At 41.3% G+C, this 14,628-nt stretch overlaps 1 protein-coding gene across 2 annotated transcripts in view; it reads right to left on the bottom strand.

Moving 5' to 3' along the window:
• The window catches only part of mroh1 (maestro heat-like repeat family member 1), a 31,043-nt gene extending 20,576 nt beyond the window's left edge, over positions 1–10,467 (bottom strand). For both annotated transcript variants that reach the window (XM_050046273.1, XM_050046274.1), the window contains exons 1-11: positions 10,322–10,467; positions 8,814–8,893; positions 8,377–8,522; positions 6,530–6,661; positions 6,271–6,433; positions 3,952–4,050; positions 3,592–3,743; positions 2,687–2,827; positions 2,477–2,569; positions 746–824; positions 293–406 (exon numbers count right to left, since the gene is read on the bottom strand). In XM_050046273.1, the coding sequence (XP_049902230.1) occupies positions 293–406; positions 746–824; positions 2,477–2,569; positions 2,687–2,827; positions 3,592–3,743; positions 3,952–4,050; positions 6,271–6,433; positions 6,530–6,661; positions 8,377–8,522; positions 8,814–8,835 (1,141 nt within the window). In that variant the 5' untranslated portion in view covers positions 8,836–8,893; positions 10,322–10,467. The remainder of the gene's footprint in view (positions 1–292; positions 407–745; positions 825–2,476; positions 2,570–2,686; positions 2,828–3,591; positions 3,744–3,951; positions 4,051–6,270; positions 6,434–6,529; positions 6,662–8,376; positions 8,523–8,813; positions 8,894–10,321) is intronic.
• Between the last annotated feature and the right edge of the window lie 4,161 nt (positions 10,468–14,628).

Here is a 14,628-nt window from a genome sequence, read left to right as displayed (position 1 = left end):
GAGCCCTTAAAGTTGGGGGACTGTGTGAAGAAATGGTTGACATTCCTACACGGTTCATACTACACTTTTGAAAAAAGCCTTAAATGAAAGCTGAGAGTCTGCACTTTAAGCAGGTATTCATTGTTTCATTTAAAACCCATTGTGGTGGTGTACAGAGCCAAAATGACGACAACTGTATCATTGTCCAAATATTTATGGACCTGACTGTATGCCAAATCAATCACTGGTGGCTGTGCTTTAACAGGATAAGTGTGTATGGGATGAGCTGGGGTCACTTGGTGTATTTTCTCACTGCTGGAGTTGATGAGGTGCCGAAGGACAGCCAGGGAGCCCATCCTGCTTCGCTCATTACTGTTCTCCAACTTCTGAAGAACAAACATGACCATCCGGTCTGGAAAGGAGTTCGCTGCAGGGAAAGGAGTGAAAAGGAGGTCGAAAAAAGGCAATAAAATAGGCAGAAGGGCAGAGAAGTAGACTGCCTGTCACAGTTAATATGATTATGTCGCGGTGGACAGAGTCTAGCGTACTAATGGATGATCTTATTACTTTTCTTGTGACTCCATAGATCTAGAACACATAGAAAGGTCTGGAGCTGTTGGACAACATTTAGCTATCACCCCTTAACCTGGTCCCCACAAACTCTGTCACACAACTCTCTTCAAAATGATCAGAATTTAATGCCGTGGCAACAACGAACAAATCTGACACACAGATACACACACAAGCAGCTGAAGAGCTTCAGTACCTAGTAAGCTGAAGCAGCGCAGGACCTCGTTGTGGTTCTTGACAGTAGGAGGGTTACTGTAATCAATAGGTGCAGACACCTGGAGGACAGAAAGGAAATGTTAAACTGATCTCTGTGACTGCCACGTGTCAGCTTGTGAACCCTTACACATAATTATACGCTATGATATGAGATGTGGTGAAAACTGAAATTGCTGTTACATGGAAAAACAACTTCAATCATCAAATAAGTTTATTTAAACTCAACAAAAACAGCTCACTGTAACATGTGATTCCTACCCACGTATTATTAATAATAATAATAATAATAATAATAAGTATTAGAAAAAATAATAGTATACGTGGTTATGGCAGTTTGCAGTGACTATTATTTGTTTGTCCAAGGAGTGGCTGACTAAACATGCTCTTTTTACAGCAACACATCACACATGAGAAGTGTCATTACAACCACAGTCTCTTACTTAGGGACTATGAACTGCATATACAGGAAGAACTAAGAGATCTGTTAAGCACTACACTTTTCAAAGTCACCTCTTCAAATTCTAAAAACAACTTCTGCCAGATTCAGATATGTACATGCACAGTTTAGTATTTACAAACAGTTGTAAAACTTTGTGTCTGATTGCAATAGAAACGATAACTGTAGCTGTTGTAACAGGCACTGCCCCTGTAACAGTCTGGTGAAATATTCTCTGTCCCCATCTAACAACTCTTATCATACACACATTAACACTGGCAGAGTCATTGTGGTAAAATGTCGAAATAGTCAAGACACAGAGCCAAGCGTCAGCCGAGTCACAAGATTATGAAAACATCTGACAACAGTGACTCTCTGACAGTCATTTGACACAAGTAAATGAAAGCAGCATATAGTGGATATAGGATGCAAAAGAAGAACTCCAGTATGCCCACAATTTAGCCACAGATTTGTGCTTTCAATGTGGTGAGTCATGTCACGAAGCAGGAAGACTGAGACACAAAAAGTGCCTTACAGTTGGTTTGACAGAGAGCCAGTCTTGTGATAGAAAGTGCTGCACAGACGGCAACTGACTGCTGTCAGACCAGACGGACCCAGGTAAAGCTGATATAATGCAGAAGTGTTTGTTGAGTCTTCTATGCTTGCGGTTTGCTCAAGGTGTGTTACTGGGCGCTCCCACAGGAGAAGAAGGTATGAAATATGGCGGGCGAGGAGGAAAAACTTTGCGAACTCGTACGGGCACATATGGCAGTTCTAGTGCCCTGCACTCTAATAAAATAGCAGTACTAGCTAGCTACAGCAGTACTAGCTAGCCGGAATGTACCGGTGACTCTGCCACCCCCTATTGTGCGAGCGATGTATTGCATTTCAAGTGTTGCCTGCGTTGCTTGTGTTCAATGTGTTGACTATGAAAGGAAGTGCATTGCTCGCGACGCTCGCGTCGCATGCGTCGACTATGAAACGGCCCTAAGAGTACACTGCTCAAATTTTCTGTTTCACTCAGAAATTTATCACAACAGAAGCTAAAGACGCATATTAACTAATGCTGCTCACTGCATTCAGAATACCTGTGTAAGAGTGCTTAAAAGTCTGGTCAACACTACCTGGTCTGGATGTATATCTATAACTACAGGAGGAGCACAGTCTCTATGAGCATGATTTCCGCCCAGCTCCCCCTTTATGAGCATCTATGTCACGTGTCACCTGGTTCAGTTAAATCTACAGTGTTAAATTTAGTATGTACTTCATGTGTACCTGTTGATGCAGTGCAGTGAGTAGATTGTCCAGCTGTGTCTCCAGCACCCTGCTGCCCATGCTGACAGAAGCATCAAGAACTTGGCACAGACTCTGAGTGGAGAAAACAAGAATTTAATCCCTATTAAAGCCAGGAGGCAGTTTTGAGAGTGATAGTTACAAAATCCATAATAGGCAGACCACTGCGTTCATGCTGCAGCCCATACCCACCTTGCTAATCACATAGTGCTCATTGTTTTTCTTGTACAGGGACAGGATGGCAGGAATGAGTTTAGGAATCTGCTCCTCCAGTTTATCGCTGGCCATCAGATGGCACATAGAGCCCACTGCCTCAGCCACTGTTAGCCTCAACTAGAACACACAAAGACAGAAAGATAGTACGTTAGATTACAGATATGAAAGAGAGGAGGTGATTCGCAAAAACGTAACAGCATCTAGGTGTGTGTAAATAGGGAAGGAGTAAAAAGGGAAACACTAGTCACAAGAATACATATAAAAGAAACTCACTCAGAAGATAACACAACTGACAGGTCATTCATTAAAGGACTGCAAAAATCAAAATCTGCTTGGTGGCCATCTCATCACAGTTCAGAGGAATGGACCATAAAACAAAACACTGTATGATATCCTCCTGAGATAATCTGTTCTCCAGAGTTTATGCATTTGTTTGTACTGAAATATTTGTTGGCATATTCCAAGCCTAAGTTGTAGCAGGTTCCCTGTCATCTGTACTGCAGCATGAAGACATTGCAGTTAACTTGTTAGACTTGGTTAACATGGCCAAGAATAGGCTAAATACAAACACATATAATTACTATACTAGTAAGTAGCAGTTCCCATGGCCTGGATAGACAGATCACATTTTAATTTGTGGTGATTTTTATGCATCACTTATTGTTTTACCTTGCAGTGCTTTTTCAAAGTATGCCTTTTAGACTGCTGTCTACATCTTTGCATCCAAAATTAAAAATGACAAGATTTAGTGGTCTTACCTTAGCTTCCCTATTTACTCATCTTCTTTAGATACTACCTGAACACCACTTTGTGGGTTTCATTCTCCACTGTATGTCAAACCCTCCTGCTCAACCCCCAACACTGAGCTAGAGCAACCTTACCTTAGACTCCCTGCTTTGTAACCAATTATTAAAGAGGATGTCGAAAGCAGCGTAGATTTCACTAGAGAACGTGTCTTTTCTGACTGTGGGATCTGGAGCTTTGTCTAGGTTGGCAAGGTACTCCAAGATACTGTCGCTGAAATGACACAGAGCTGCAGGAAGAGAAACAAAAAACAGAGGGCGAGGGAAATTATGGAGAGAAGAAAACAATGCAATAATAAAACTGTAAGAAAGACTAAAGGGAGGAAGTTTTATGTTTTTGGAGGTGAATACCTGCAGGCAGTGTTGTTTGAAGGGGGGTTAATATACTTCAACAATTATGAAAATGTTAAAAAAAAAAGCGTGTAGGGAGGTTCTTACCAGAAGAGAAGACCCACTTCATGTTGTCTTGTTTGGCCATGCTTAACATAGGCAACATGGTGCCCAGAATAGCATTGAGAAAGGGTACCATTCCATAAACTAGAGAACAAGGACGAGTACAGTGTTAATGTTACATAATTCTTTGTCAATTCCTCTGTAAAGCAGGGAGACATAGACTGTAATGCTTTTTTACACTGATAATACCAATACTAAGAGATAATGTACAAACATTAAAAAGAAAAGCATAGAGAATATATTTGTTAAAATTATGTATCAAAATAAATAGAATTTCAAAGTATCTCTGTACTGGTTAATGATTTACAGCTACTGAAACTGGCAGTACTTCCTCTAAACATGCTGTGCTATGCAAAATAAATCCATGCAACACTACACACAATAACCAATGTGCTGCTGCAGATCTTTTAGACCCTGATCCAGATCTGAATCTCTTAATATTATTTAATCATTTGGTATCTGCTCATATCAAGTCTTGATTTTATTTCATTATGTTTTTAACATAATAAAGATGCAAATGCATGAACTACAACCCTCTACTTTCAGAGGAGTTAAAACAAAACCAAAGTGCAAATTGGCATGCTGAGACACACGTGAACACCCAAGGCTTCATATATTGCTTTATCTCAAAAATGTAGTGCAATTCAAACGTAGCATAGGTATGGAAACATGTCAAATCACACAGTCACAACATTATTTTTCTTGCCCCACTTGCCCGCTTATTCAAACATATCAGATTCAAATCTATTCAAACATAATTTAGCTAATTGGCACACATGGAAGAGACAGAACATGGGGAAAATTTACAGGAACGTTTGTGATGGTAATCAAAACATTGCCACACATTGTTCCATATTAGAGCTGCTACTTCAACAAACGTTAGAAAATAAAATCACTGTTATGTTACACGCTGTGGAGCAGTATCTGGGGGAGATTACTGCAATAATTTCATTACACTCAACACCAGTTCAATGACTTTTCCGAGCCTGGAAAAAAGAGATTTTTCCAGGTTTTCCATGACTGTGGGAACCCTTCTGTGCAGCCTTTGCCTGAGTTATCTGAATGAACTGTGTTTATTATCGCTGACTGTACTTTTTTTGCATGAAATACATAAAAAAAATTACTCATTAGCTTTTGTTGCACTTGCAATGGTGTGGTGAGTGTGGTTGTCATTGTCTCGTCTCTGAGCAGGGGCTCAACTCCACCCGTGTTGAAACACCACAAGCCACAGATAACAACAAATGCAAAGAACTCACACTCATAACTTAGGTAAATAACATAAATTAACAGTCTCCTATTGCGTTTTGCTGTTGTTATGACAGGTGGTGTTTTGCCTGTAGACTGTATAAGTAATGGATGTAGCTTCCATGATTTCAGCATTACCGCCATCTCCCTATTTTTGGAGCCAGAATTGACCATATCTGGACAAAAGATTGGAGCTGGGGAGCAATGAGGGGTGGATCTAACTTATAGACTGTGGCGATGCTTCGCAGACGGCCTGTCATTCAAGCGGCCACACCCTTAAATATGTTTAACGTTGGGCTTTAATAAAACTGATAAGTCATAAAAAAAAAATGCATCCCCTGTACAAGCTGTCATGAATGTTGAGTTGAAGGGCTGATGACAGCTGCACCTGTGCTGCTGTGCATTAAAGCTCTGTGAATAAAAACAGGGGAAAAAAAGGATTGGACAGGGCTCCATACAGCTCAACATAGCAAATCCCGATCAGTTAAAAAATGCCTTGATCAGCCCCAACACCGATTCCTGCACGTTTGAATTACATCCTAATCCTTTAGTTGTAGGGTGGAGAATTTGGAGTTGGAGTTTTATGGGGGTTTTAAGTTAGTGGGTGGGGCAACTTTGACAGCAGGGCATAGGATTGAAAATAAATCAGGCTTTACATGTCTGACACTAATGAATTATAATAAGTTAATCAGTTCAGTGGCTCTGAACAATTCTAACTGCAGAAGGTTCAGACCTCACAATTTCCAAACCACCTGTCACTGCTCCTAAACAAACCTAGTAGGTGCTGTGCAAACTTTTTGTCCTATAAATACTGTTTTTAGACAGGTTTAACAGGTTTATATCTTTTTCAACCCCTCTGAATACCTGCCTTGTGAGGAAGTTCTGATTTCCTGGTTGTTTGTGTGTGTGTGTGTGTGTGTGTGTGTGTGTGTGTGTGTGTGTGTGTGTGTGTGTGCGTGTGTGTGTTCTCCCTTATGGCCTTGTGATGTTTCTTTGACTTGTGATGTTTCTTTGACTTGTGATGTTTCTTTGAACTTGTGTGTGTAAATATTTGCTTACCGTTGGAGTCTGAAAGGTTTGCTAGTGTCTGGACCACAAAGAAGTGAGGAAGGAGCCCTGGCTGAAACTTGCTTAGTATCTCCTCCATGATGTCATTGATGTGCTTGTTACCCACGGCAACCAAGATATTACTGGCTGCCTGCTGCCAATCAGGGATGACCTCCTGAGTGAACCAAGAAGATGGAGAAAGAAACATCATTTATCATCTGCATTTTGCAAGAAACATAAAAAAATGAATGATTAAAATCTCATACTTTACCTTTGATCGCGTCATCTCATCTGAGGCCAAGGTGATGATACTCTTTATTCTGGGGTAACTTATCTCCTCTATCCTGCACCCCACAATCAGCTCAATAGTCTGAAGAATCACAACTCTGTGGCTCACGACCAACTAGAGAAAGACGAGGTGAGGAAGATGAAGAAAAACGAGAAGGACGTGAATAACAAAAAGAGCACATTTAAATTACAATATCAAAACCAATGGAATGCTAAAAAATGACACAGCATTCATTTATCTGCAGTAAAATGTCTGTATTTGGCTTTCACACAGGCAAAGTGAAATATGATACAGCACATCTCAATAAACATCCGCTGTACTATTATGTCACTGATGTTTCCCAAGATGTTTCCTCAGTGTAATGATGGCAACATCTGATAATCACCAAGTCAGGGGCTGTGACAGTATGATAGCATGTTGTAGTATCATACAGAAACAAACTGATACAGAGCTCTATGGTGAGATTTCTGAGGAGCAAATGTGCTGAAAGAAAAAAAGCAAAGATCTGAATTTGAAGGATATTTTACTGTTAAACATGAAGCCACATTTGAGAAAGTCTTTTAGTCTGATTCTATTCTTTTCTATAGGCCCATGCAGGTAAAATGTTAGCAGTGCGGAAACTGTATTGGGAGGTGTGTGTCAATTTACATCCCAGTAGTACGTGGGGTTGGGTACCATTCACGTTTAAACTGATACCAGTACATAATGATACTTTGTCAGTATTTTACTCTATGTGTAACAACAAAAATTAACTTTTTGAACAGGCTGCAGGACTGACTTTGTCAACTAAAACGGAATTCTGTTCTTCTGCTCTGGTTCAGTACCCAGTTCGGCACCCAACTTTAATGGTACTACAGTCCATTTTCTATCAGTTAAATTGACAAAACATTTACAGACAAATCCAGAAAATTAAACACTTCAAATGAACTTCAGCACCAGGACTAAACATTTTTATTATTCAATTAGTTAGAGACAGAATGACAATCGCCAGCTATTTTGCTTATTTGATAATTCATCATTTTCATAATTTTACACGAGAAACTGCAAAACATTTCAGCACAAATGAGAGCATTCTCTGCTTTTTTCTTTCTCATATTATTGTAAACTAAATAACTGGGGGGGGGGTTAGACTAACTTCAGGGAACTGTGATGGACATTTTCAACATTTTCTCACATTTCATTGGTAAACTGATAATTGATTGAGAGAGAAAATAATCACAAGATGAATCAGTAATTATTCATGCTGCTTGACTGCCATCTGTAAAACCTGAAAACCCTCTTGGACAGCAACGGACATATCACTACTTGTTTCAATCTTTACATCATGTACATATGTGAAACTAAATCACATGCTGGGGGCTCTGAGAGGCCTTTTAAATGTGATCAGATTTAACAGATTAGAAGCAGACTATTGTTAGCAGTGGTTACTTAAGTCAAGACAGATCTAACTATAGACATTTCCATCACAGAAGTACCACTCTTTAACTCAAATGTATGGGGGCTTCCTATGCAGCTTCCACTTAATGTGTACAGTATTATTGCACTGTTATTATACAGTACGATTGCACTGTCCAGGCACAGCATTCAGCATTCACTATATGTAACTGTGAGCTGTTTTGACACGACACTAAAAGTAACACCAGCACTAAAAGCCGAGTTAATGGAAGTCATGCTCATGTAGTCATGCTGATCTGGCATGTCTGACAAGGGCTAAAGATCATGTCTGTGGCAGGAATACTGATAATTTGTTCCAGCTTTCTCTTCTCTTTCTCTGAGAGGTCTTAGACATGCAGTGTAACAGAGATGTTTCCTGATTTATTTTTTTTTACCTTTGGGTGTTTAAGGAGGTAGTCCTGGCACATGGCTAACACTCTGTCTGGCTGCTGTTTTCCCAGGGTCAACATAGACTTTCTGACCTGTTCCTGGACCTCTGCGTCTTTATCAGTGGCCGCATCTAGTAGCGCCAGGGTCACCTCTAGAGGGCAAACATAACAGAACAGTGACAAATCTGAGTAGGATGATTAAAATGTCGAAAGAAGAGAGAAACCAAGTAAATACAAATGGCAAGACAAAGTTTGAGACAGCTGTGCGGCAAAACTGGAAAATCTGGGGGAAAATATGCATGACCTGGCATTCAGAACTTTGTCAAACAGAGCAAATGGATTACTGTAGCTGAATTGCGGCAAACATTAAAGAAGTTGATGGAAAGAGGAGAGGAGAGGAGAGGAGAGGAGAGGAGAGGAGAGGAGAGGAGAGGAGAGCTCACGTTCCACATCCGATTCCTCCATGGTGGACACCAAGAGGGCTGGCTTCCTGGAGCCTGAGGCCAAGGATGTAGCTTCCCACCTGGGGTACAGATTCAGGAACAAAATATAAAATGTGAATATAAAGTGAATATAAATGTCATATATCTTGGCAGTAAGTCAAGGTCCTACAGCATTAATACTCAACTTCCTGCCTGTGGGCCAGATAGGGAGCTCTATAGCCACCAACTATTTTCTAATTCACCATGAAAATAAACCAATTCAATTTTTTGTACTTTGAATGCAAATAAGCAGTAGTGTTTCTCTCGCTTGGCCCATAGACTTTATGATGTGATGTCACAGCTACACTTACATTATTTTTCTAGTATAAAACCTCCATGAATCATAATAAAAAAAAAATCATAATACAGACAGCAATAATTGCCCTTGTTTGAAGTTCAAGGTGTCCTGTCAACATTTTTACAGACTTCCCTTTTATAACAGTGATCTGTTATATGGGGAAATACTTCTTGTGCCACAGGGGGAGGATCCCATGGCCTCCTGGACAGATGTACGGCTCTGAATGTCCTCAAACCCTAGAAATACCCCAACATATACCTGACTTGTGCAGGGATGCTGCCGCTGGATTTACTTCTTGGTGAAGATGAGAGAGAACAGCAAATGGTGAAAGGTTGAAAACAGGCAGATCCCTTATTAAATATACTGATAAATATTAATAATGTTTGTTTAATGACTAGCCCTTGGTCTCCTTTCAATCAGCAAAAGTGGCTCCAAGGCAAAGTAAGTACAGTATCCCAGTTCACTGAAAATATTAAAACTGTACATCCCCCTCATGCCAGGTGCAAATATTGGCTGCTCAGCTGTATATATCTGGCTACAATAATTGATTTGGTTGTCACATCAGAACACAGGAGCTCTCTGAAGACAGTCTTCTTTTAGCTTCATTCAGTTTCTCTCATTCACATGACTGACACAGACCCAGCGGTTAATTAACATGACAGGCATGATGGGATACAGCTGACACACAGACCTCTATATCAGCCTCAATAAGGCTAATATTAAGACAACATTATTCTCGTCAACCAAAAACATTTGCAGTCTATCTGGGTAACCTGAACCTGCTTTAATATCTACTTGTCACATCAGTTTCCTTCGCTTTAGCTACCTGCCCAGGCCACCTCTGCAGCTACTATGACAACCACCAACTGAATCCAACACGAATTAGCTAACAGTAACTTCTGAGATTACGAAGCTACGTACAGATGGCATTAAAAGCAACAAATGTTACAGTGTTAGCCGGGTTAAACCCTGAGCGTCAGGCTCTTTGTAGCTGGCGTCATAACTGAATTTCTGGCTTTAACCAGCCTGGGTGGTGATGCTGCAGCAGCGAGCTAACCCACTGACACACGCTAGCATGCTAACCTAGCAGCAGCTGCTACGGAAGAGCCGACAGCGTCCTCACATCACTGACGGGAGGAAAACAACAGCCTTGCTAACGAGGCTAACTTACCGAGTCCCAGTGGGCGACCGCTATACAATGACCTCTCACGACAATTAGGCTTCTTATCTCGGTTTAAACAATAGGCGTCCCTGTCAGTGGCACAGTCAGTGTTGGCACTGTATGTCTTTCTGTCACTGCAGGTGTAAACACGCCTGGTCATGTGCTACTAGTCAGCAGGAGCGTATCAGGCAGGGGGCGGGGCCAAAGAGTCAGTGACACAGCACTGAGGCACATAGAACTGCTACTCAACATCTATGCACACTGTCACTGTTGTACTGAAGCACAAGACTGCTTTATAGAGACTGTTATGCAGGAAAATGAATTTGATAATGAGGTAAACTTCATTATCAAATTCATTTTTCTCGTGGTATGTGTGTCTCATGTTTGCATGACTTAAAGTTTTGAGCATTAAGCATTGAATTTCCTGCATTCTGGTGATTTTTATGATATTTTGTGCCTTTCCTTCATCAATTGTTGGTGAAAATGTCATGGTACTTCTGCTTCATCTGTACATAGTTGCTTAATCTTCTTTCTGTTTCATGGCAGATTGCAATTATAGCAAAATAAAAGTCCTCTGCCATTGGCTATTATGGGAGACGTGTCCTCGTCCTCAATTCCATCATCATCCCGATGTGTGACACGTGACCCAATGTGTGAAAGCACTTTACAAAAGGGGACCCCAAACCCAAAATACATAAAGGTTTGTGCGCGACATGTGCTGCAGGTGAAGATGGGCATATCTGGTGTAGACTATCCAAAGTTTGTCTCCAACTGTCCAGCTGTCCTGTAACGCTCAGTATACAGTGTTAGCTGTAGTACCACTTAATAACACAACTATACAACTAACTACCAAGAAACACAACAATACAGACAGAGCTTTAATTTGAACATGCTTTTTATTGTCTCTTTATTGCATGCTGAATGATTGGGGGCAGTTATTCATATTTACAGTTTTCTCCATGTCATTGGTGTGTAGGAGAAAGCAAACATCCTTGGGGGAAACCCACACAGACATGGGGAGGAACATGCAGACTCCACACAGAAAGAGTTCAGCTGGGTCTTTCTGTGAGGCCGCAGTGCTGATCACTGAGCCTCCATGCCACCCTGCACTCTGTTACTGTTACTGAGACGGGAAGGTGCTGTGTTGCTGTGGTGTGGGAGTGTCAGATGGATGTGGACTACTGCCTTTGTTCCATCTCCGCCTCACATCAAAGAAGTGGCAGAATCTTTTCCACTGTGAATTGTTCTTTTTTTTCTCCGGGACCTGCAAAATAAGGACAGGAAAATCATTACAGATTCCAACACCAGGATAAAAGCCTTTTCTCCCTGTTGAGGTCAGGATGAAAGTACCAAATACACCCGGCTAGCACTGAGAGAGTCAGAAAGAGCTTCTACCCTCGGGTCAGAAGGATCCCCCCGCCTACATATGTTTATTATTATTACTACTGTGTTTTAAATGTGCAAACTGATGGAATTTACAAATTTCATTTCACTGAAACTGTATTCATATGATATCATGTGACAAAAAAATTAATTGCTTGACCGTCCACACAGACCTCGTCTTCTACCAGGAGTTTGACCATTAAAGCAACCAGGGTCTTCTCCTGCTGTTCCTTTATCTCTTCTTTGAGCATGGCAACTTCTGCCTGGAGAGCCTTACTCGCCTCTTTTTCTTTCTTTGAGCTTAGTGGTCAGCTCTTGGTTGGCTGAAGTCTGTTGCTCAAGTCTTGTTTTCAGGTCCTGCTCATGCTGTCTCTCAGCTCTTTCTCTCCGGAGCTCATTGATCAAATCTTCCACCTGTTTCTGCAAGACCTTGTTCTCTTTCATCTCTGTCTCGAGCCTGGTGGCGAGCTCATTTATCTTTTCCTCCTGACAGGCAATGTGCTGCTCTGCAGTTTGGAGGTGAGCTTTCAGCACCTCTTCCTGGGTACCTGGAGCCTTGTTTGCTATCTTGCATTCACTAAGCTGCCTGGCCCACTTGTTGGTATCCAGGGTTGTTGGATTTACTCCTGAAGTCATTTTCCTGATGCACTCTGTCTCTCATGAACAGTTGGGAAACCAGTTGAAAGGTCTGAAATGAAACGATTCTGTCTGGACCGATTCTGCATGTTTACATTTTGTTTACACTGGAATCACATGGAGGTTCTCACAGAGTTTGTTTCAGCCGCCCTCAGTTTCAGAGTCCTGGTTTATCACTTTGATCCCCAAGAACCATTAAAGGCACAATCTGTGATCTAAATGTACACACAAGGCCCACCCCACCATCAACACTCATTTACACACAGAGATATGAATGGATACTACATGGTACTTGTTTTAATGTCCTTTAAAGGTCCAGTGTAGTAATTAGGGGAATATATTGGCAGAAATTTGATACAATTTCTAATATATAAAAATCTTTTCTTTAGTGTATAATCACCTGAATATGAGAATCATTATGTTTTTGTTACCTTACAATGAGCTGTTTATATCTACATAGAGAGTGGGTCCTCGGCCACGGAGATCGCAATGTTGCACTGCCATGTTTCTACAGTAGCCCAAAACGGACAAACCTAACACTGATCATTGGTGTTACTGTGTTTTCTTATTTTCGCTTCAGCCAAAGTAGTTAGCAGACCCCTGCGGCCAGCATCATTGGAGAGACACTGTTATTCTAACATGAAACTGCTTTAATCACTGCTTTTATTGCTGTAAATCACTGGCTGTGTTTGTTTTGAAGAGGAGGAGACTTCTGCAGATAATTTGGCTCCTAAAACCTCCTGAACATGTAGCTCTTATGTTATTAGAGAAAAAAGATGAGCACACATTAGAAGGTGCTGAGCTAGCGGCCTGTCAGTGACAACTTGAAAAGCGTAAGAGAAACATTGATTTGTGACATGAAAATGTTTTATTGAGTGTTTTTATCGTTTTTAATAGCCTGGTCTGTTTGTTTTGAAGAGGAAGATTCCTATGGGGATAATCTGGCTCCCAGTAAAAACCTCTGGAACAATGAAGACTGAAGGAATTCAAACAAGTTTCAGCTGGTTGCAATCAGCAATCTTCACCGCTAAGTCCCCCTAAATCCCCCAAATATCTTACACGCTGCTTCTTCAAATCTGTATCCCTGTGATATCTTGTTTTGGAATGCTGAATTTCCCATCTACAAAACAAATTAACCCTTGGGTATTCACAAAGAAAGCTTGAACCTTTGGGTGACAGTTTTCATAGGGTGTACAAAGAATAAAATTTTTATGAAAACTGCTTTTGATGAATGGCACAGCATCAGTCTTAATTTGATAGATTATGAGATCTCTGTAGCAAAACAAGCCAAAAGACTGGCAGCATCTCTTTTATGTTAATAATACAGTGCAGGTTTCCACTCACCCAAAGCTACACCAGTGCATTCATATGCTTTTTGTGTGCACTGAACTCAGGCTTCATATACCGGTATGTCCATCTGTTTTATAAAAACGTGAGTGTTATAGTTTGTTAGCTGCATATAAGAGTCAGTGTGTCTGTCTTCAGACACCTGGGAGAGTAAAGGTAATAAAGATTATTTTGTCAGAGCTTAAGGAATTTCATTTTTGGAGAGTGTCCCGAAAGCTCTCATATTCTTCAAGAGAGAAAATGCAGATAGCCTGATAGAGGAATATCCATATCAACGAAAGATCACGTGGCCCAACATCTGGAAAGCAGACTTCCATCACACCAGGTTTAAAGTCCAAGCTGTTTATGATGTCCTACCAAGTCCTGCAAACGTCCACGTCTGGGGCAAAAGTGAAACATCCTCCTGCTCCCCTTGCCCAGGAAGGGGGAACCTGGAACATCTCCTTAGCAGCTGCCCAAAAGCCCTTGGAGACGGGCGCATCGCTGGTGCTACGACCAGGTACTTAGGGCAGTGAAAGCATTGCCACTGCTATTGACACCATCAAGGGCCACCACAAGCCAAAGACCAACATGTTCCTCAAAGCCGGAGAGAAGCCCCACATACAACCCAGAGCAGAGGCTGGCCCCTCACCACTGCCCCTGACTGGAAACTGGAACTGGATCTTGGAAAACAGCTCCCAGCCCGAATAACACCAACATGGCTTCGTCCAGACATAATCATTGTCTCAGACTCCACCAGACAACTGATTATGCTGGAGCTCACAGTACCCGGGGAAGAGTGTATGGAAGAGGCCAAGCCTTTTTGTCACTATCATTCGTCAAAGTCATCATTGTTCAGTATTACATCTGCCAGATCAGGTTCACCTCTTGAATTCCTGTTTTTGCTCATTGTTTCCTGGTGTTGCTAAACACATGAGACAGCTTGAGGACTGAGTGGTGTTCAGCAGCTG

This window comes from Epinephelus moara, chromosome 6 (assembly GCF_006386435.1).
Source record: "Epinephelus moara isolate mb chromosome 6, YSFRI_EMoa_1.0, whole genome shotgun sequence".
Lineage (NCBI taxonomy): Eukaryota > Metazoa > Chordata > Actinopteri > Perciformes > Serranidae > Epinephelus > Epinephelus moara.
The sequence above is the reverse complement of the archived record's forward strand: the minus strand, read 5'-3'. Positions and strand labels throughout refer to the sequence as shown.